At 41.0% G+C, this 22,078-nt stretch overlaps 1 protein-coding gene across 1 annotated transcript; it reads left to right on the forward strand.

Annotated features, from left to right (window-relative positions):
- Window positions 1-893: 893 nt before the first annotated feature.
- lpar2b (lysophosphatidic acid receptor 2b) lies at window positions 894-19,812 on the forward strand. The gene is made up of 5 exons (XM_044027544.1): window positions 894-1,307; window positions 9,716-10,149; window positions 12,087-12,581; window positions 14,937-15,196; window positions 19,497-19,812. The coding sequence occupies exons 2-5, from the start codon at window positions 9,894-9,896 to the stop codon at window positions 19,599-19,601; spliced, it is 1,116 nt and encodes a 371-aa protein (XP_043883479.1). The 5' UTR covers window positions 894-1,307; window positions 9,716-9,893; the 3' UTR covers window positions 19,602-19,812.
- Window positions 19,813-22,078: the final 2,266 nt, after the last annotated feature.

Below are 22,078 nucleotides of genomic sequence, written 5' to 3' on the forward strand. Positions count from 1 at the left end.
AATCCCTAGGGTAAGATGAAGATGTTGGGATCCTGCAGGTCTGGAATAAAGTCCTCTCTCATTCATTGTAAAAGAAAGTGTTCCGAGATATATTCAGTTTGTCAAAGTTGTGTTATGGAATTCAACAAGAAGCACGTGACTCTTCCATTATATAGTTAGTTTTGCTTTTCCATCAGTGACGGTACCAGGTGCTGTTTGTGGTACCTGCTCTGGCGAGGCGTCAGAGGAAGAGTCAGGGGAAGAGTCATGAGTGCGACGTCTGACACAGGCCACTGAGTTTTGGAGCGACAGCTCAGTGGACAGGAAGTAGTCACTGGCCTGGAGTCGCTGCCCGTCTGGAACTCGTTCCCAAAGTTTTCCACGTCAACACCCGACAAAACTTTTTAATGATGTAAAAATGACCATTCCCTCTGATAACGTGAATCATATCGCAATCACATTTCCTGTCAAAACAATGGCAATTAGATATTTAATCCAAATCGTTCAGCCCTAGCTAGAACTATATAATGGAAAGCCTTATATCTTTAAGCTTTCTTGTTATATGTTTACTTATTTGTTCTTCATCATATAATTTGTTCAGGAGGATGTGGCCTCCGCAGGTCTGGTCCTCCCTTTGTCTGTGCCCTCGCCCCCCAAACCCTTGAAACACCCCTGCACAATGAAAACTCCCACAAAGGTCTCATTTCTTTTATGTCTTTTATTTGCACCATCATCCAATTGCAAATCTCACCACAACACAGTGAGGAGGAGGAGGAGGAGGAGGAGGAAGGGGGGAGAAACAGTTAATAATGCATGTCCCACACTATCATTTAAATCCTCCACGCTCTCACCACACACCCTGCAGCTGCTCTGTCATTGGCTGCTCCGCCTCCTCCTCTGCCCCACAGTGGGAGCGGTTGGGGCGGACACGCAGCGCTCAGGTTGGCAGAGAGCGGCGGAGCAGAGTGCAGCTCCACACCCGCTCCTTTGTGACGGAGAAGCGGCGAAGGAGCAGCAGCACAGTGCCGCGCCCTTTCCTGCGCCCTATACCCGGGGATACTGCGCTCTCAGGCCGCACCAACCGCTCCACAACTAACCGGAAGTCAAGATGTACTAGTCCGCGCGCACAGGTGACCGAGACGGGGCAGCACACTTTTATTTTCCGTCCTTGTGTTTTCCTTTGGTTTCACCTTGCGCTCACACGCACGCAGAGGACGTTGAGGGTGAGACCGCAGGTACAAACGACACCGCTTTTGTGTCTCCACTCGACGAGGACTCCGGATCTGGATTTACCTGACAAACGAGTTTGTTCTTGCGCGAGGGAAAAGGTGAGTTCAATTGCAATCTCTCCTCTCTTCCTTTGTTTTAGTTTGTAAAACGCTGTGTCTCACTGTGAGTTTGGTAGTTGGTGTTGAGGTGAAGAGGACAAAAAAAAAGAAGACTTGTTTGTTGTTATTGTTGTTTCTTTGTGAGTTGTTTTGTGCGCTTTTATTGTTCCTTCTCCTGCGGCGCGAGGTCGGAGACTCTTCCGTCCATGCGCGCGCGCGAAGGCGTTCTGCAGTGTCTCAGTTCATTTTTCCAACAGCTGGAACATCCTCAGCTCTGCTCACATCACCCCTGTAACACACCAGTGTTTAAATCCTCGACTATTGTCTTAGTTGTTGTTGCTGCTCACACTAACTTGGTTGTGTGGAGTTCAGTGCAGCACGTGAACGCAACACACGAGTGGACTTTTCATCTTCAAATAAGTTGATTTTAATGAAAGAAGTTGAAAAGTTGAGACTGTTTTCTGTGCGTAAAAGACAAATCAGTCAACCTTATATCGGTATGTTCTGTGTGTATCTTCACATAAGGACATGGAAACAACTTTTACTTTTATTGAGGATTTCATTGCGATTAGCAGTATTATTGTGAGAATTGTAATAGATAGATTAGGGGTGGGACATACCACTTTAAAATACATTATTCACCAGTTGTGTAACAAATATTGTCCCCCCCCCCTTTTTTAACAGTATGTGCAAAGTTATTTTCACTGGTTTTAGACCGATACTGATTCCCATACTTCACAGATAGATAGATAGATAGATAGATAGATAGATGACTGTTTTAATCCCCAAAGGGAAATGAAGTTGTCATTGAGCAGCCTGGACACAAAGTAGTACAACAACAAACACTCAATACTCTCAGGGTTTAAAAAAACAAACAAACCCAACCCATGTACAGTTAAAGAAGGTGCATCAAAATACAAAAATGGAGCCTAGAGTGAAAATACCAGTGATTTAAACCTGGGAGTAGAATTACTGAAGTTGGCACAGGCTCAAGAAGTCTATGTAGTAATCATTGTAGTAATACTTACTATAGTATAAGATGGTAAATAAAAAAGGTGAAACATTACATTAAATAACAATAATAGCAGCAATAATAATACATTATTTTATTTGGCATATATGTGTGTGTATATTTATATCACATTTGCTGTTTGTTTTTTGATTTGCCTCCGTTTACCTTGTCAGATTGTATGTTATCTCTCGTTCACTTAAGATAAAATACTTTTACTGCGTCTTCCTCCCCACAGTTCACACACACAGAGCCATGGGCTTCACGTAGAGGTTATAAATGCTTCATCGATGCATGCACAGTTTACTCAGAGTGTGTGTGTGTGTGTGTACATCAGCTGTAAATCAGGGGTCACTGTGAAGGTCAGATTGTTCCCAGTTGTGTTGGCACTGTGACTGTGTCACTGTGTTGACACACTGTTTTTTTTTTTTACATGTATTACATATCAAGAAAGGGTAAATAATAAATATGCAGACTCTCTTTCAATGATTTAAATCATATATATACATATATATATATATAGATATGTATGTATATGTGTATATATATGTATATATATATACACATCCAGTGTATGTGTATATATATATTTATATATATACCTCCGACAGTTAACACATAAGGACGCATGGACTCAGTTGATAACAGATAATTAGTTGAGATGATGTAAACGTCGCTGAACATAAGTTTCCTGTGAGTCAGTGAGGGGAGTCTATGTTATTCATTTACTTTATTTTTCATTTTGAAGTGAAAAAGGTGTTTCATCCTTGCAGTCAGATCCACACCCACCTTAAAATGTGTTTATACAGTATATCATGTGTTAATTCACATACACTAGGCATGGCAGGTGCTCATGTTTTCTGTAATGAGAAAGACAGCAGGGTGAACCTGAAAGTAAGCGTGACTATTTTTATTTTGGCTTATAAATGAGTTGAAATGTGGCCAATTAGAACCACAGAGGAAGTGGATTCAGGTAACTGAAAACTCTGCGGGTTCCAAGAGGGTTTTAGGCAGACGAAAATAGCGCCTTCCGTAAAACTTCTTTGTTTGTGTGACTCGTTTCCCAGAGGCTTTGCTGCAATGAAGTTCCTAAATACCTAAACTCAATGAAGGGCATAGGGCTTTTATGTTCGTTGAAGGAAGTGACCTTGACATCGACTAATAGTCAATTTTATTAAATTTTTTTCAATCTCACAACTCCCTCTGAGCGGCCGTTTGATCACATTTACACATTTATCTCTAATAATTGGCATTTTTGACACAAAAACACAACTAGGGCTGCAACGATTGTTTGATTGATCGATTCATAGGTTTCAGTGTTTCTTTCAACCCTTCTATTTCCATCCTGCGTACTTATTACTGTCACTCCTAGACTGTTTTGTTGTGATATCTAGAAAATTCAAAAACTATGGACTGGCGATCGCCCCAAGGTCACCTGAGATTGGCACGGCACGGCATGGAAACTGGAAATCAAACTAGAGCTTTGCGCCCATATACTGTACTTGACATTACGGAAGCCCCTCGGGAACAAACGGCCAATCGCAGACGAGATTCACCAGCGTTTGTCACGTCAGCTTCTCAGTACTGTAATTACTAAACGTATTGCCAGATATTGAAAGTGAAATTTGTCTTGGAAAAGGACAATTTTTTGACAATTCTACACTCCATAAAATCTAAATAAATCCAAGCAGCCTGATTATCATGATGGTCATAAGAGGGTTGAACAATTAAGCTTCTTAGATATGAATATATTTTTTTTGTTTATTTTGTAACTTTTCAGGTTTTTGGAAACATTTTTCAACATTTTCGGACGTCAAGTTCTTGCAGTTGTTCATTTATTTAAATTTTGTATTACTTATGATTGTTGCAGCCCTAAACACAATCCCAAATTGTCCGTTTACGTTCTGTTTTCCATTCATTTGCAAAGGGTTTGATGTGAGGTCATTTGTCTAAAATGGGCTCAAATGACATTATTCATAATGCACGGCAACAGGGTTGACATTATATATTCATTCTCTTCAACCTAAAAAAAGCTTCTCAGTGGCTCTACTTTCCCGCTAAGAGTTTTTCCTGGTAGACGGACGGACGGACCGCGTTAGTTTCCTCTAATCCAATGAGAAGGACGTGTCTATGTGTCCGTCTGTGTGATTAAGTAGCAGCGGGAGATCGTTTCGCATCACGACACCCGGTCAGTGGCAGCAGTTGTGTGTCCGTCTGTCACAGCTGGAAGGAGACACTTTAGAGGAGGCAGATAATTACAGTGAGAGCAAGCTCCTGAGGAGACGAGCTGAACTTCTGTCTTTACCTGGAATCAAGAGGCCACGGCTGTGCAATCAATCACCGCACAGCGCCTGTGAAAGTGTTGGTTTTACTTCCTGTGTGTAAATCTGTCTTATTCAAAACAAATGCCGGCCTGAGTCGATGTCCTGAGGAGAATGAGGAGGAGGAGGAGGAGGAGGCGAAAAAGACACGGGTGTGGCTCCTCCGGTAATGACGGGTTTGCATTCAAACTGGTGTTTACTGATTCAGCCCAATTCATTCACACACACACACACACACACACACGTGATGCATGAAAACACACAGTCATGCAAATTCAAAGCCCGGTGGTACTCTACAGCACTCACAGGAGTAAGTCGTTTTGTTTACGTCACATTTGAAGGATTATTGTGTGAGACTTAGACTAAAACCAGACCTTTTTATTAAAAAAAAATACACGTTAACATGTTAGCATCACTGAAATTGAAAGAATGTGAAAGTGATTCAGAGTCGAGCATGACGACATTCAGTCCGGCTTCTTTTTTGCACTGATGACGAAACCGGTGACCCTATGATCAGTCAGTTTAACCCTTAGAACACGGAGCATTTAGGCTGCTTTTTATTCCATTACTCTGTTAAAACAGAGTAAACTGCAACTAACAGTTATTTCTAGAGTAGAGTAATCTGTCGATTATTTTCTTTTGTCCATGAAATGCTGAAAAATCAGTGTTTACTAAACCTGCAAATCATGGTGTTGTCAAATGTCTTCCCAGTTTTATGAAAACATTTTTTTTGGTCAAATGGAGCAAATAAACCAGTAAATATTCACATTTAAGGAACTGGAAAATCCGAAAACTCGTATTAATTGATTAATCGATTATCAAAATAGTCGCCGATTAATTTAGTAATTAAGTCAACATTTGATTAATCGAATAATGTGCAGTACTGTGTCTTATATCCTTTTTTTCAGCACAACCTATAGACAATCTGATGACATGATTTTTTGGAAATACGTCACATTACAAAGTTTGCGTGTCTCGTTTTTATGAACAAGAAAAAAATGAAATCACTATTTTGTGATTTCTGCACAATTATCACTATTCCCACTTTTTAAAACCAATATGGGATATATAATATGAATCATAATTTACATTAACTACTCATAAGAAGGTGAAAAAATGCATTCTGTGAGGCACAAACCACAAACAAATGTATTATTCCCACTGCAATTCACCAAGGGTTAAAGTGGAACTCTGCAGCTTTTACACAGATTGAACAGCTTTGTGGTGTTAAATGGCTCGTTGCAGGGAGATCAGGGTCTGTCTCCACTCCCCCTAGCGTCTGTTAGCGGACAACCAGCCTCGCAACATCATGGCCGCCGACCCTCACAATCAGGAGGTCTCACAAAGTCCAGGGTCTGACGAGAAACACAAATTGCTTCACAGTACCACACACACACACATGCATCGCTCATCCTAGGAAACATTCTATTTGTTTTTGAATTAGTGCTGAGCATTAGTGAGAAGAAGAACACACAGTGAAGCGTTCAAGTCATCTGAGGTAAAACATTCAAAGTGTGTTTGTGCCGTACATTAACATCACATGGATTCACAGCTCCTTCATTGATGAAAACCAGCGGAGTCAATAATGTGGCAGCAGTGATACCCAGTGTGGTCTCCTGCTACTGTAGACCATCTCTTTCAAGCCTTAACATGTCGTGTGTGGAGAGATGACTTCTGCATACCAAGGCTGTTGCCTTTCTATTATTTTCAACCAATCTGGTCGTTCTCTTTTGTCCTCTGGCATCAACGAGACACCAGAGAAGTACAGTGCACTGGGTATTTCTCTCTTTTTCTGACCATTTTCTGTAAACTCTAGAGACGAGTGTAGGTTATGTTGATTGTTATTACTGTTATTGCTCTGTCTGCGTCTAAAGTATGTTCACTATCTTTGAATTAGTGTTTAATGTGTTTTAGTGTTGGTGTCATTTAACTTTTTAGCGATGCTATAATGACCATACAGTTTAATTGTTTCTCAATCATGTTATTGGAACACATCCCTTAACCTGGTGGGGACTCAAACTAAGTGAAATTTTTCCAGTGTTCATAAAGACCAATAATATGACCAGTCTATGTTTGTGTGTTCCATCATGGAAATAAGGTTTTTACCCATTTGAAAGTCTGAAATAATTGTATTGTGATCAGATTGAATGTGGTAGATGGTAATGGCCTCGCGGGTTAATTAACATTTTGGAGAAAATACGATGCCACCAGTCGAACACACCGCAGCTGTTGTGGTCTGCGTCTCTGAAATGCATAATTAAATTGGGTAATAACTCAGGCTGGACTTTTAGTTGTCCCCTTACCATCTACTACAAAGAACCTGGAGTAGTTCTGGACTTGGTTTCTGGACGTGTGTGCAGTGTGTCATGTGTTGTTCACACCAGTGTAGATAGATAGGTCAACAACAAACAAAGCCTAGCTGTTAGGAGAAAAGTTTAAATACCCTAAACATAAACTATATAAAAAACTTACATATACTACCTAAATATTGTAGAACGCAAAGAAGCAGTAAAAGTACAATACAATACAATGCAAAGAGACAGATTGACTGTGTGAATTACACAATAGACAAGAGAAAAGACACTAAAAGCTCCAGTGTAAACAGATTACTACCCAAAACATGGGTTATAAAGTGCGACGTGTCTTTAAGCGTGCTTTTAATTATCCGCCGTACTCAACTAGGTGCCAGGACTCTTCAGTATGAGGCCACACATCTGTCCGCGCTGCCGCACATGTGTCACAGTAAAACTTTGTTGAATTGAATTGAGTTGAGTTGAACTGTAGAACGACTTGTGCGGTTCACACAAAGATGAGCTGAAATTTGAGCCGCTTGAGCCTGACTGGTGAATTGAGCAGAAACCCCCCACCGCTGTGCATAAACTGTCTTTAGTACTTCAGTGACACATTCTCATTTCTGCAGAAACATCAGAAGCGTTGCACACACATTGACTTGATTGCAGTCCTGTCATGTGGCAGGAAACGTTCAGCACTTGCGTTAGCTGCAGTTTTAGCGCTTGATTGGCAGGATGTCGGTCGTGTTTGAGAATAACTTCTTTGTTTCCACGCACCTGGCTGAGAAAGCGCTGCATCTTCACCACACACACACACACACGCACACTCTCATAGACGTCACACAAGTGGACTTTTTGGTTCTTTCCCATGTCTTGCTGCACGTGTTTTTGTCTTCTTTCTGTTTCACATTGTTGCCTTAATGAGATCCTTGTCCCACAGTTGTTGTTGTTGTTGTTGTTGTTGTTGTTGTTGTTGTTGTTCATGCAGCATTTTATTCTCAAGCCTCTTAAGTGTTTTCTTTTCGTTTGGCTCTTGATTTGGTTGTCTCTCCTCACATCCCCTTTGTGAGAGAGTGGGTCACTGAGGTTCCCTCCCTGTGTGTGCATGTGTGTGTTTGGATTAAGATTGAGTTACATAGCTGCATTGTGTAATTGTGAGGCGTGTCTCTGCTGTAGGGAGCTGCTTGTCCACGGGACGGTTTGTGTCGCCACGCTGCGCTGGTGCTCGCAGACGTGCGGAGGAAAGTGTGAGGGGGTGTTGTCGACTCAAAACCTAACGTGTGGCCCCTACGAGTTTACTGTAAATACAGGACTGGAGTGCGTCTGTTGTCGCTGGCCACATAATGAACGCGTGTGTGAGTCTGAACTCGGGAAGTTCTAAGCTGTGGTCGGGTTCGATTCCAGCGTCCGTCATGAAACCCCGCATGTCCCTGTTGTGACTCGTCAGGTCCTGTAGGTGTTTGTCGTTGCAGATGTTTCCCTTGTTTTCATGTAGTACAAAAACAGGGATAAAAAGCATTAAATGAACCTTTTGAGGACTGTGTGTGTCTTTGAGAGTTGTCCTTGTGCGTTCAGGTCATTGGGCCCGCTACGTTTTTATCATCATTGGTTAATCTAGGGCTGCGACTAACGATTATTTTCATAACCGATTAATCTGTCGAGTAATTGTTAGTTCCATTAAAATGTTGATCAGTGTTTCTGAAACCTAGAAAGGATGTTCTCAAGTGTCTCGTTTTGTCCAAAAAACAAAAACTATTCTGCTTAAATATTTTTTTTTTTGTTATATGCAGCAAAGAAACCAGAAAATATTCACATTTAAGAAGCTGGAACTTCAGAAAACCTGTTTTAATTCCTTAAAAACACAATAGTTGACGATTAATTTGGTAATTGCATTGAGTAATTGTTTCAGCCCTAAGTTAACCTGTTGATTAATTTCTTGATTGTGTTGCTAATATGTCATAAATCTCCAAAGATATTCCGTTTACTATTGTGGAGGAGCAAAGAAAACCAGAACATGTCTGTGTTTAATAAGCTGAAATCAGGGAAATTGATGATTCAACAGTTGTGGTTGTTAAGTCATGTGGCCTTAACCACTTGTGTTTACTTTTGTCTTTTATCATTTATTTGGGGTCAAATATAAACATATACTTGACAAATATAAAAGGTTACGCGTTTGAAATGTTAAGTTTTTACTTTTGTTTAAGGTCTGTTTTATTTCTTTCTTTATTTCTGGTACTGATTGTAGCTTCTGTCTTTGCACTCAGCCTTTTCTCTTTTAGGTCCACTAAAGAAAAGAGAATAAGGTTCCAGTCACACTGAAAACACTGCGTGTTTGCGTTGCATGCCTCATATCGGTGTGTGTGTCGTTTTTTTTATTATTATTGTGACCTTTGTGCACTTTCCATGTAAATCCACTGAACCCTGACCTAAACTGAACCTGTATTTCCAGTTCAGCAACACAACAGGGGGTTTCCAACAGTCTGTTGGCACGTACATGTCAATGACGGTATTATCGGCAAAAGATTCTTGAAATTAGTTCGAGAACAAAGTATGACTGTAATCACTTCATCTGGTACTTTATGATCTTGCATTAAGTGTGTTAAGATTATGTTAAAAAAAACCAAGATCCAAGCAGCTTCCTTTTACTTATTAAATTAGAATAAAAAGTGTCATACATTACAATGGAAATGAAAATCCTATTACAGAGATGGCTAAGTTTGGACAAGAAAAACAAAACCATGCATACTATCTTTGCTTCTCTTTAACTAATAATTAATGTCTCCACAGGTTGTCAACGCACCTCCAGCTGATGGAATGCTGATGTCCAGCCGGCCAGCGAGGACGAGTCTGAAAGTCTGAATGGCGCCCTAGTCCCTTTCCTCCGCTCACCGCCCGCTCTGTCCTCACCGGCCGCCTCAGCTCCTCCTCTGTGATCGCACGCCGCCCCTCCCCCCAACACCTCGCCATGGATACGCTCACCGATGACAAAGAGGGATGTTACTACAACCGCTCCGTCAAGTTCTTCTACACGGAGAGCGGCAAGAACATCAGCGCCCACTGGCGCCAACGTGACTATGTGATCGTGACGATGGGCATGACGGTCTGCTTCATCGTCATCTTCTCCAACCTCTTGGTCATTGGGGCCATTTTGAAAAACCGACGCTTTCACTTTCCCATTTATTACCTGTTGGGAAACCTGGCATGTGCAGATCTTTTCTCAGGTACAGACCTTTTTTTAGTATTATTATTATTATTATTATTATTTCATGTCCTATTTCAAGTGCATCTGATATATTTAAATATCATTATTGAAACTAAAACTGAGCCTTGCTTGTTTTTATGCCTCTGTACTAATAGAATATGATATCTGAAGAACGCCTTGAGTAGGGTAGTTGGAAACTTTCCATGGGAATTAATGGGAATAAACTGGAAATTGAAGTTGAAGGTTGGGAACATAAATATAGTCGGTTTAAAAAAAAAAAAAGAATATTGCAGCATAATCTTGGCTAAAACAATCCAATTTGAGACCCTGTTCCTCAATCACAGGGACAGAGCACTTACACTACTTACTGCAAGGGCTATGGAGGCCACGCCCCCTGCATTCCATCACATGCACAATGGTTTCTAGAATTCTAAACTATTAAAAAAAGCACAGCACTACTGAAGCCAAAGGAATAATAATTAGCTAAAGTCAAGTCAGTTTTGACGCTAACGAGGGAATCCTTTTAGATTTGGCAGAAGTATATGTGAGTATAAATAATAGACCCTCAAGGTCGACTTACAGTTCAGCAAAAACAGCAACAAAAAATAAAGCTTAAATAAATTTAATGTAAAAAAACCCAAATAAAAACAAGTTAAGCCAGTTTTAAATATCTAGTCCAACATCACAGTCCTCTGTCCTTAGACCTTCACATGGAGTGAGGACAAACTCCATTTCATGGCAGTTCAGAAGACATGACAGAATCCTAAAGTGGAGGATAGTGAGATGGGATTTGAAGGTGGCAACAAAGTCAGTGTGTGGTTTTGTTTTTTGGCCGCAAGTCTTTGCTGTTCTGTGACGCACTCCGAGACACGGCTGAAATGTGGGTTTAGAAAACAATACTTGTGATGTTTTGTGTCACAGCATATGCCTCTGGTGTGTGTGTGTGTGTGTATTGTGTGACCTCTTTTCTGGCATAAACGCTGACCTTGTCAGGACCAGTAGTGCTCAGTCTAGACTAAAACCTGGTCCTAATGAGGCAGAACTTCATTTCTGGGGAACTATTTAGGTTTAGGGCTGATTTGAAATCATGGTTAGGTTGAGGCATTGACTGGTTATGATTAAAGTTAGGGATAAAGTGATGGACAGAGCATTTCAGAGCTGCACAGTCCAGGATTGGGCATCATCGTCTGATGCCAGAGGCTGATGGATGTCACACTGTCACCATCTCGATGCCACGCCCCCCCTCCCTCCCTGCCACATATAGACACTAATTGAATTGTTGCTTTAATGGATCTCTTTTGTTGGTGTAGTGGTTAGCACTCTTGCCTTTGCAGCTAGAAGAGCCGGGTTCAAGACCCAGTCAGAAAACAAGGGCCTGGAGTTTGCATGTTCTCCGGGTTCTCCGGTTTCCTCCCACATCTGTCCATGCTCTTCTGGCGGGAGGGGCTCAATCCCAACATTTTAGACTGTCTGACGATGAGACTCAACAGTCTGCCAGGTTCTTTCCAGGGATGCTGTCTACTGCGGCTTTAACGTGATGAAATAGAGCGCTCGTCTTAGTGGAAGTATGTGCTCTCTGACCCTTCTCGTTCCCTCACGATGCAAATGTAGATGTGAAACAGACATTGAAGATTTTCTTGGGTAAAAAAAGAGAGCAGAAAAACGAGCCTTTTACAAAAACAACTATCTCTCAAGGTCAACACGATGTGGACCAGTCTTGTTTCTACTTAGCGTGATGAGCAGGAAACAAGTAGCAGCTGTCAGTTTTACAGAAGGCGTTCAAAGTTGTGTTTATCTGTGTTTTGTGCTACATCCAGGCTTTTGAAAATATAATATAACTGTGTTGTGTCATGTTTTGAGAGGCTATTTTCTCACAGTGATGGGATCAAAATCATGAAAAATGGTATGCGATCCCAGCCATTCTCATCACTGACATCATCCCTATCCCCTTCACAGGTATCTCTTACCTCCACTTGATGTTTCACACTGGTCCCTGGACCATTAAGCTGTCCAAGTATCAGTGGTTTGTGCGGCAGGGCCTGATCGACACCAGTCTGACGGCCTCTGTCCTCAACCTGCTGGCCGTGGCCGTGGAGCGTCACCAGACCATCTTCAAAATGCAGCTTCACAGCAAGATGAGCACCCGGCGGGTGTTCGTCATCATCGTGTGCATCTGGCTGGTGGCGATCATCATGGGCCTGGTTCCCACCATGGGCTGGCACTGCCTCTGCGACCTGCCCAACTGCTCCACCATGGCCCCCATGTACAGCCGCAGCTACCTGGTGTTCTGGGCGCTGCTCAACCTCCTCACCTTCTCCATCATGGTGGCCGTCTACACCCGCATCTTCGTCTACGTGAGGCACAAGAGCAAGCAGATGTCCCAGCACACGTCCCAGATGAGACTCAAAGACACTGTGTTGAGCCTGATGAAGACCGTGTCCATGATCCTGGGTGAGGAACACACACACACACACACACACCAACACACACCAACACACCCAGGGCTGTGCAGCAAAAAAGTCACCATATATCCAATCCAACTTTATTTATAAAGCACTTTTAAAACAACAACAGCTGACACGGAAGTGCTGTACACCAGAGATAAATAAAATAAATAAAAGGTAAATAAATGTAATTTCTCTTCTGTATTTATACTCAGACTCGGCAGGTTGTAAACAACGTGAAGTTAAGTGCTACTGTAAACATGAATCAATAATATGGTGACAAGCAACTCTTATTAACTAGAAGCTATTATTATTCTGTGAACCACCTCTTTAGGACATTAAAGTAATTAAGATTGTTCAGCCGTGAGTGATTTTCATGAGCATCTCATTCAGCTGTGTAATTCACGCAGGCTTCTGCTGTGTACCTCTGTACTGTACTGCACTAAATACCAGGAATCTTCAGCATGAAGCCAATGCATCCGCCGCTCCTGCGTGTATCTCGCAAGAGAAATCCGTCGCCGCTGTTTTACATTTGCAGAGTAATGTAACCGCCACATGAAAAACCGGCTCAGTCGCGTGTGACGCGGCCGAGAAGCCGTTTACTCGCAGCATGCAGCCTCCAGTGTGAAACTGACCGTACTTTGTCATTTGTCATCAAGTTCATACCTGCGTGTAAGAACAGGCGTTTTAAATGTGGGGGGGGGGGAAAGGGGGAGCCACAATTTTCTAAGTGCGTCATTAACCCTCATATGGACTTATTTTGATTTAACGGCTGTAGAATTGTCAAAAGATGTCAGTGCTTCTGCTTTTCACTTTTGATATCTGGCAGTTATTCAGCGGTTGAGGAATTACGGTACCGAGGAGCTGATACTCGGCACCCTGGACAGTTTTTTTGAATTTTCTAGGTATCACAAACGGTCTAGTAAATACTTTTGTGCTGCTCCATCATCTTCCTAGAAAAACTATGTCCCAGTAGTGAAGAGATGGAGAGACCAATGTAAAAGTTGATCACCATAACACAGTACAATCCCGTTTAACATTATCTAGTTCAGCTCTAGCGTTCCTAAATGTATATTAAACATAAACGGTGATGATTAAGCGTCTCGTGAGCCGGTTTATCTGCGATGACACATGTGTGACTGACTAAAGTAGCCTGACAACGATGAGCGATGATGATGAAAGTGTAAGTCAGTGGTAAATGGAAAAAGCCGCAGATTGTGATGCTACTTGCACACATCTGTCATTTTGCACGTTTTCAGGCACACATGATTTATCTGCACGCTCACACAGCACAATAACAAAAAACGGCCTCTAACAGCTATGAGCTCTGACTTCACGGTGCAGCGTGTCTGTACTCGTCTGAAAACTCCCTCCATCGCACGCTCGCTCCTCTCTTCTCCCACCGACTCCCTCGTTCTGCTGCCGACCTGGCCGCGCTCTCCTCCTCTGTCCTCTGCCCTTTCACTCCTCTTCCTCCTCCTCCTCCTCCGCTGCTGCTTCTGCACTAACTTCTGATTAAATTCCTCAGTGTTTTTTTTAGTTTTGTCTCCAAAAACCCTCTCTTCCCGTCTCTCGTCGCTCGGCAGCCACGATTCAGCACCTCTGGCATGTGAGGAGGGCGAGGAGAACCCTGAGCGTGTCCTGACAGGGAGCTGCATAGTTCAGTCACTTTGACACAAAACAGCTTCTCCCCCATCTGGATCTCTCACACACACACACACACACACACACACACACTTGGGAGGACCAAAGCCTTTAATGTATGGACCATTTTTGACCCCTCCTTAAGTTTGAGCATCTCGGATCTAAATTTGTGGTCATTTGTGACCGTTAAAGTCGAGGAATGCGCCCTGCACTGCATGGTGTGTGTGTGTGTGTGTGCGTTAACCTCAGTGTTTCTCATCTGCAGCCCGTGAGCGCACGCCGCGAAATGTGTGTATGTAATGAATTCCTGCGCCGCCTAATATTGTTATGATACTGAAACGCGATCACACGGACTCGGCCCTGCAGTCCACTCGCTGACATCAATGAGGACACTTTTTTTGTTTCATCTGTGAGGGTTAAAACTTCACATTAGAGTCAGGATTAGACGTAATTTGGAGTTGGTTAAGTTTGTGGGGAGGTAACGTGAAGGAGAAAAACAAAAATGTGTGTTTATTGTCTACAAAGGAATTTACAGTACATTCCTTTTCTTCTTTAACCCCCGCCCCCCACCCCCCACCCCTAACATTCTTTACAACCGTGTTCATCTTCTTTCCTCTAAGTGACTCCTTCTTTTATCAGTTAAACTCCTCTTTTTTTTCTTTCTGTTGTTGTTGCAAGTCTTTTAATGCCCTCCCGTATCGTTGATCGCCCCCCACAGGCTGCTTTGTGATCTGCTGGACGCCCGGCCTGGTCGTGCTGCTGCTCGACGGCCTCGGCTGCGAGAAGTGCAAGGTGCTGCGCTACGAGAAGTACTGCCTGGTGCTGGCCGAGTGCAACTCCTTCGTCAACCCCATCATCTACTGTTTCCGGGACAGCGAGATGAGGAAGACCTTCAAGCAGATCCTGTGCTACGTGTGCAGGCGCGGCAGCCCGAAGGAGGGCAACTCCAGCGCTCACTTCACCACGCTGGAGCACGAGGTACTGTCTGAGAGCAACAGCGGCGGCGACAGCAATCACACACACAACAACCACTGAGGGACGGCGACTGTAGACACCGCGGTTTTCTGACATCACATTTTACCTTTACTCTTTTAAAATCTCTTACTATCCAAAAATTTGAAAAATAACATTTATACAAAGTTACAATCTTGGTGGAAACACTTTCATTGTTATATATAGATATATATGTGTGTATATATATAGATATATATACATATGAAGAAATGATTATGCCAATTCTGTACCTTTTTTTTAAATTCTAATTTTGTTGTTATGGCTGGGACTGTGTGTACTTACCTCACTAAAGTCAAGGCTTTGCAATTACATAGATTAACATTCACACTTCAAACAATAAATCAATTAAGGAACTATGAAAATATTTATCTCATCGAACATTTTCGACAACAAGGCTGCGTGCCCCTCATCCAAGTAATGATCAGACTCTAAGCGGTAATAGACAGGCAGATGTTGGTGTCATCAGAACATCCTGTTTCACTCGCGTGGTTTGGGTGATAAAAGTCTTGCGGCCGAAAACCACCCATTTTCAGTGCATCTCTATTATGTGTATACTAAGCTAAAAGCCCGCTAGTACTTCAGGGCTGCATTCAAAACCTGTAATTGCTTCTCACAACAGCTTCTGTCAGTTTTTCGTCGTGGTTTTTGCATTTGATGGAGAAGCTTAATTATTATTGAATAATGGTTAATTTAGCGTACAATGTCGGTCTCATTGTTAAAAAAATAAAGAAAAAGTAATGTACTATTTGTTACTCCTTATAAACACAACAGTGCTTCACCTTTCGCCAAAAGTAACTAATTACGTTCGTCATTATATTACTTTTATATGACACAAACGTGTCCTTTCTTTGTCAATATTCACATTTTATGTGTGCACTTCTGTGAGAACGTCAAGATCGTCGGTGATCTTTAGCTTTAGTTGTAATATTTGAAATCACTTGCTAATAAGGAAACAAAGACTCGTCTTTGTTATATATTATATATATATATATATATATATATATATTATATATATATATATATATATATAGTCACATCAGTCACATTAGAGTTGTTTCCTTTTGTGCTTCAGCAAATTTAAACAAACACGCTTCTGCTTCATTTGTGCTGTGTGTGTGTGTGTGTGACACAAATACTCAAACACTGTACTTTTGGCAGACGCTCATTTCAGTAGGAACTTGTGAAGCAGCTCAATGGTCGGTTCAGTCTCTCCGTGGTGCGGCGGAATCGCTGCAACGGGCCAAAAAATGTCAGTCAGAGCTGGAATATGTCATTTTCCGGATGGCTTGATAATCTTCCCCACATCAAACATGGTCTTCTTGTATTTTGCAAATCACTGTTTGTGCTCAGAAATGTGACCCTGCGCCCACCAGCACCAATTCCACATATATATGTATATATACTGTATATACACAGTATATACACTGAAACTAAAGATTGAGGGTTATTTTCACGATTCACTGAGAAAATAATCCTCTTTGGTCCATAGATGTCAGAAAATGGTCAAATAAATGAATTTCACCGATGACCACAAACCCGCAGAGATTGAGTTTCTCTGGTTTCTCGCTCTCCGTCACAGATTAATCATCCAGTGTGGATGTCAAACCTCCCGTAACTGGAGGAAACGCTATCAAAGCGGCTTATCTGTTTCTTCAGTTTTTTCTGCTTTGATCCAAAAAATGTTGATCATTGTTTCACTAAAACCTGGAAATGATTTAAATCATTTTCCTTTAATGATTTCTTTGCTATGTGGAGCAAAAAAAACCACAGAAAATATTCACTTTTAAGAGCTTGGTTTAACTATGGGAGGCAAAAAAAACCGATGAATCGATCTAAATAGTTGACAATGAATTGAGCAATGGTCCCAGCCCTGAAAGTGTTTTATTGGCGCGGGATTCCTGCACTCGCTGTTGTGTTTCCTGCTCGTGTGTGTTCATGTTGTGCACTTTTAAATCAGTCCAGATGTTCACTCGTGGTTAGAGCGTGTCGTGCTCCTCGCCACATTTCCTCTGACTTGTTGCTCTGGCATGTGTGTATGTTGGAGGCATGCACTCTGTCATTCTCTCTCTGTCTCTCTCTATCACACACACACACTTCCTGTACGCTGTAGTAACAGGCTGCATATGTGTGTGTGTGTGTGTGTGTGTGTGTGAGCGCACTAATTTCACAGAAACATTGTTTTACATCTTATTTTGAAAGGACGTATATGGATGATATTAAAAGAGGGATGAGTCGGTGCGATGCTCTGTGTCAGTATCAGTCCAATACCGGTCAGAGAAAAATGCGAACTCCGACACAATCCAAAACATACCAATTATCGCAGGTTTCACATGCGTAACACTGTAAAAAATGAGTCATATCCATAGTTTAACCCTTTTTCTATGACTATGTTTAACCTTAGATGCGCCAAAAAGTGACATTTACACACCAAGAGCACGTAAAAAATGAAGCTATATAAGTTGTATACATTTTTCAGTCCTATACATATCAAATATTAATGATTTTTTAAAATTTTAACCCTTAAATTGCCAGGTTTTTCTCATGATGCACCTATATTCTTCATTTTATGGTCCAAAAAACACAATAAAGGAGCTATTTTCAATATACTTCAGGCAAACTGGATTATTTTTGGTTTGATATTTTATTGCAGCCTGGTATATTATGTGAAAGCTTGACACAGACATTTGCAGACAGTGAAAAAGGAATGTAAAACTTTTTAACCCCTTAAAATGTCAAGTTTTTGCTGAAAACTGTGTCTCGGTGTGTGTATAAAGGTTAAATGTACAGTATATATATATATATATATACAGAAGCAATCTGATTAAAAAAAAAATAAAAAATTGTAATTTCATACTAACTATAGAAACACACCGGACCAAAAAGTACGCAAAATGTTTAAAATCAGATTTGAATTCAGGAAATTTGGGAAACACGTTACAGTCCAAAGTTCACTTCACCTCATTTTTATGAACAAAAAGAAAATAAAAACTGTCTATTTTATAACTTCTGCACAATTATTGCTTCTTTATATCACTATAAAAATATTTTTATATAAAATCATAACTTTCATATCTATAAACACACACACACACACGACGTCCATATAAGGAGTTGTGTGTTATTCCCACGGTAATTTACCAAGGGTTAAAATGTGTTGGACTGATATCCGTGTCGTCAGATACTTGAGTTTGTGATATCCGTGTCAAAAGTGTTATTATGGTATGGTACCATCCCTAGCTTTAACTGTTCACTGAACAAACTGTTGGGGAGCGTTTTTCACTCATTACTGTGGGTTTACCTTCTTCTTTGTTTTGTTTAGTTTTTTTGTACAAACACTGTTGAAACATGACATGAATAAACACATCAATGTGTCTGTGATCTGTGATTCATGTGGTCATGTGTGTCCGCCGCCTGCTCTCTGCCGTCTGCCTCTCAGCATGCGACTGCTTCTCTGTGTCTCTGTGTGACCGACAAAAAATCCACTTCATTTTGCTCACCAGAGGGCGCTGTAACCGCGAGATTGTGGAGCGATGTAACTTCTCACAACAGATTCATTATTTTCTCAATGAATCGAGTCATTGTTCGGTCCATAAAATGCCAGACGATGTGGATCAGCGTCGTTAAAAACCAAAACGATTCATTTTAATGATTTGTTTATTACCTGGAGCAAAGAAATCAGAAAATATTCTCATTTAAGAAGCTGAAAAATCAGAGAAACTTGTTTTAACCCTCAAAACGATGAATCTAGCGCTGCAACGAAGCATGATTTTCATAATCGGTGAATCTGTCGATTATTTTCTCGATGAATCGAGTATGAGTTTGGTCCATAAACTGTCAGAAACCAGAAAATATTCACATTTCTGAAGCTGAAACGATCAGAAATCTTGTTTTAATGATGAAAAAAAAGCTTCAAACCAATTCATCGATTATCAAAATAGTTGACGATTCATTTATTCATTGATTAATTTAATCGCTTCAGCATTTGTTTATATTTAAATGTTACACACAGGTTAGTGATGGATTCTGAACGATAAGAAATGTGTTTGTGAATGCAGAGTTTGCTCTAAATGTGGGTGTGAAAGCACAATCTGGCTGTTTTATTTTTCCCCTTATCTTAGTCTCTCAGGTGCCGTAAAACCACTTACATACGTGACTAACCCATTCTCCTCTCTTGTCCTTTGTGTCCACTTCCTGTTTCTGCTACACCTTCTTACCTTCTCTTCAACCTTTGCCCTCTCGCCTTCATCTCTGCCTCTGTCTGTAGAACTCTAAGTCTCGTAACGCCACAGCCGCAGAGAGGAGCAACGGGAAGCCTCTCATCTGCAACGGCTCAGAAGACGTACCGTCCACCTCGGACAACTGGAATTAAACATCAGTGAAACGCACGCACACACTCACACACACACATACATACACACACACACTTGCAGAAGAAGGACATGATTGATCATGGCTCAGCAGTGGACTCCACACGTCTGTGTAAACCGGGACGTCTGTTTCCCCTCAGCCTGCAGACTGTTGTGACAGAACCAGAAACTGTTTATTCTGTTAAATTAAATTAAATGAAAAAAAAAAAAAAAGGAACTTCACCTCTGCTGCCAGTGGACAAGAGTGAAGAGCTAAAGGGATTTAATTCACATTTAATATCTTCTCATTCATTCAGAAGCAACTTTGGCAATCCATCCACACTCAGACATAAGTGGGACACACACACACACACACACACACACACTGATGTTTCCTGTTTGAACATAAACAACCGGTTAGCTGTGGAAGAAGCCACAGAACGAGTGGAACATGTTCAAATCTGGTGCCAGTTTATTAGGCACACCCAACTTAAACAGATCCAGATGGAGCTGTTTAAGAAAAGGTCTGAAATGAAACATCAGGCTCTCTTTCTGTTATTGTTGTGCTTAAACTCATCCGTAAAACGTAAATACAGCGGATTCACCTGTTGTGGTAAAAGTCGGAGAAAGAGCGATCGCCCCGGGTGTACCTAATAAAGTGGAGGCTGAACACATGCAGAAGCGCGCTCTGTGTCGTTTCACAAACAGGGTTATCACTGATTTGTTAGAGCTTAATTTGCTAGGTTTTGGAATGGTTTATTGAGGAGTTCAATGAAATATTATTAACGGCAACATTTGGATTATAGTTCTTTAAATTCATCCTAATCCAGGGCTGTCAAACTCATTTTTAATCCGTAAAAAAATGGCATTTTAACCAAGAAGCGAGAGCTCCAAATGTTTCCCATTCTTTCCACAAAGCATTTTATGAACAACCTGAAATTTCTTGAGAGAAATAAGAATAAGTGGAATTTCAACAATATTCTGCCCAAGTTGACCATTTACTCACGCGTGCTTTACAACTTAGAGGTCGCAGTGGATCTACAAAAGAAAAATAAAGTATTTCACACATTTATCCCACAGGTTTGACACCCCTGTCCTAATCCTAAAGCTCTAAAGAAAGGTAATATAATCGTTGCTGCTGCTGCTTGTTCTTCACAGATAATGATCCAGTCTCCTTGTTAAGCTCTGTTCAGGCTCGTGATGCCTTCAGGTCCAGGTCATGTTGGGTATAACCTTGTGCATTTATTTTCTTCTTTTTTTTTATTTTTTGAAATATCAAGAGTGGCATAAATATCATTGTACACGTTACGTTTTAGAGCTTAAAAACAGAGACAAACATCTGAGAAGTGACAGTGGCACAAGTTCTGATCACATGACACGTGTTTATGAACCCAGTGGATGAATTCATTCCAGTAACAAACACCTTATTATTACTGGTGTAAAGGGCATCATTAAGGGATTAATTCACATTAATAAAGCCTTAAAATCGAGCTCACAAACCCCGTTTTTAAAGAGGTCTTGTGAAGTTTAAGTTAAGTTAAGAAAGTGGTGTCCACTTTTCTTCACAAAAAATCTAAATCATTTTCTTTTTAAAAGCATTTTTTTTTTAATTGTTATTTTAAGGTGTCTTAATGTCACTTGTTATTTCACACTGACTTCGCATCGCGGCGTTTTTTGCCTGAGCATTGACGCAGCCTCTGCTGATGTAACAATCAGGTTTTTTTGTTTTTATTTTTATTTTGTTTTGTTTTATTTTGTGTGTTAAAAGCTGTTCCTTTCTCGATGTTTTATTTTATTTTATTTTATTTTTTTTTTGCTGTAAACACTGTTTGTTTCATGTAAATAGTTTCTGAGCTGGAATGAAAAAGGCGACGCTTTTATTGACGGTGTGTGTGTTTGTGTGACGTCAAATCTTTATTTATGCTCATACTGTGGTCACGTACATCACGTTAGTGCACTTAAGCAATTTAAAAGAAACAAAACAGCTTAAACCAAAATCAAGCTTCATGTAGACTGTGTTATTGTTATTATTAGGATTTTTTTCCCCATCAGCCTGAAATGTTTTAAACTCTGAATATTTCAGTTTAAAGCCGGGGTAGGCAGATCAGAGTGAGAACATGGCACATGGCATTTTTGACCAATCACAGAACAGTTTAGAGCGAGAAGCTGACAATACAAACGAAACATGTCCATGTGGGCGGAGCTTTTCAGCATCAGGAAAGATTAGATCATCAGTCTTGTGTGAAGTGTTTAAAGTGTGTCCGCCTGTTCGTGCTCGGCTCCTCGGAGGATGGAGTCCTTCGCTTGCTTCGTGAACACTTTTCACTCGAATGAATTGAGCGAACAAAAATGAACCACGAATGACACAATTGGCAAATAAAATGTGGATCTAATCCTTCAAAAATATTGTATTTTATTTGTTTGAAAACCCACTTTTTGTTTGCAATGATGGGGATTTTGCTTCCTCCGACTCTTTTGCTTCTGCGATCTCCTTCACTTG

This window comes from Solea senegalensis, linkage group LG6 (assembly GCF_019176455.1).
Source record: "Solea senegalensis isolate Sse05_10M linkage group LG6, IFAPA_SoseM_1, whole genome shotgun sequence".
Classification (NCBI taxonomy): domain Eukaryota; kingdom Metazoa; phylum Chordata; class Actinopteri; order Pleuronectiformes; family Soleidae; genus Solea; species Solea senegalensis.

Bases quoted from the DNA above. Each gene is read 5' to 3' on its own strand.
- lpar2b (XM_044027544.1), top strand. From the start codon at position 9,894: ATGGATACGCTCACCGATGACAAAGAGGGATGTTACTACAACCGCTCC. The intron at 10,150-12,086 runs GTACAGACCTTT...TCCCCTTCACAG, and splicing joins ATGTGCAGATCTTTTCTCAG to GTATCTCTTACCTCCACTTG. The intron at 12,582-14,936 runs GTGAGGAACACA...CGCCCCCCACAG, and splicing joins GACCGTGTCCATGATCCTGG to GCTGCTTTGTGATCTGCTGG.